General features: G+C 36.4%; 1 protein-coding gene across 1 annotated transcript; it reads left to right on the top strand.

Annotated features, from left to right (window-relative positions):
• Positions 1-532: 532 nt before the first annotated feature.
• LOC112681231 lies at positions 533-1110 on the top strand. The gene has a single exon (XM_025551496.1). It carries the CDS (start codon positions 675-677, stop codon positions 1068-1070), a length of 396 nt encoding a protein of 131 aa, XP_025407281.1. The 5' UTR covers positions 533-674; the 3' UTR covers positions 1071-1110.
• Positions 1111-1396: the final 286 nt, after the last annotated feature.

Raw genomic sequence — 1396 nt, 5'->3', positions numbered from 1 at the left:
TGTATTGTTAGCCTTTCGGCAATCAAACAATGCCTAAACGAAAGTCTACTATAGGACGTAGTACGGCAAATGCTAAAAGAGTACGCTTAGTACGTAGTGTTATAAACTTTGAAATAAATTGAATAATCAACATTAACGAATAAAACTGTTTAAGGGGCCGAATACTTTAACAAATGTGACTTAACAATCAACATAAACATCAAAACATAACCAAATATGAATAACTATTAACATTTAAACATAACATAATTATATAATACAAAATAATAAAAAGGAGTAACTAGAACCGTAAGCGGTCACACACACAGCACCAAACGGACATACGCCACACACGAACGTTACAAAGGAACGAAGACGCTCACCACTCAACGGTCGTGGTGTGTAGTCCGATGGCTCTGCACGACAGTGTAGCCAACAGCTTCTATTAGTAGCAATGAAAATTCTGTTGAACGATACAGAAACTAACGAAACACGAAACTATTAATAATTACGAAGGCAAAACATTTTTCCTTGATGCCCCTGGAGGTACAGGAAAAACATTTTTAATTAACTTATTGCTCGCCAAAATAAGAACAGACAGAAAAATCGCTCTTGCTGTGGCTTCATCTGGAATTGCAGCTACGCTTTTAGAAGGTGGTCGAACTGCGCATAGCACTTTCAAGATCCCGCTAAAAATGTCCTACGATGACACATCAAGTGTCTGTAATATATCCAAACAAAGCAACACTGCTCAATTGATGCGGGATTGTGTATTCATTGTTTGGGACGAAGCATCCATGACCTACAAAAGCTCGGTTGAGGCATTGGATAGAACCTTGCGGGACTTACGTAATAAAAATACATTAATGGGTGGCTGTACAGTCTTATTTTCTGGAGATTTTCGTCAAATCTTGCCAGTTGTAGTAAGAGGAACGAGAGCTGATGAAGTCAATGCATCATTAAAGAGATCTTACATTTGGCCAGACATAACTAAATTGAAACTGAAAACTAATATGAGAATATTATCATCTGACCAAGGAAATAAAACTTTTGCTGATGCTTTACTCCGTGTTGGTAATGGTCTGTGCTGAGCTTTGTTTTTTGATGTCTAATTTGATGGACCTAGTTGAAAATGTTTACCCAGATTTATCTAATATTTCGACTAAAACGCCAAGTTGGTTTCAAGAAAGAGCAATATTGTCACCAACTAACGATCAAGTCAATAAAATAAATGACATGATACTGTTAAAATTCAACGCACCAACAAAAGTTTACTATTCCATTGACACTGTTTTAGATGCAGAGGAGGCGATACAATATCCAACTGAATTTTTAAATTCTTTATCACCTTCAGGGACCCCACCACACAAATTAATTCTAAAAATAGGGTCTCCTATAATTTTACTTCGTAACTTAA

The sequence above is a fragment of the Sipha flava genome, unplaced genomic scaffold (assembly GCF_003268045.1).
Source record: "Sipha flava isolate LNK unplaced genomic scaffold, YSA_version1 18820_pilon_pilon, whole genome shotgun sequence".
NCBI classification, from domain to species: domain Eukaryota; kingdom Metazoa; phylum Arthropoda; class Insecta; order Hemiptera; family Aphididae; genus Sipha; species Sipha flava.
This window is presented reverse-complemented; position numbering and strand designations above follow the sequence as displayed.

What these genes read in the sequence shown, in the direction of transcription:
- LOC112681231 (XM_025551496.1), top strand. Translation starts at nt 675, where the DNA reads ATGTCCTACGATGACACATCAAGTGTCTGTAATATATCCAAACAAAGC.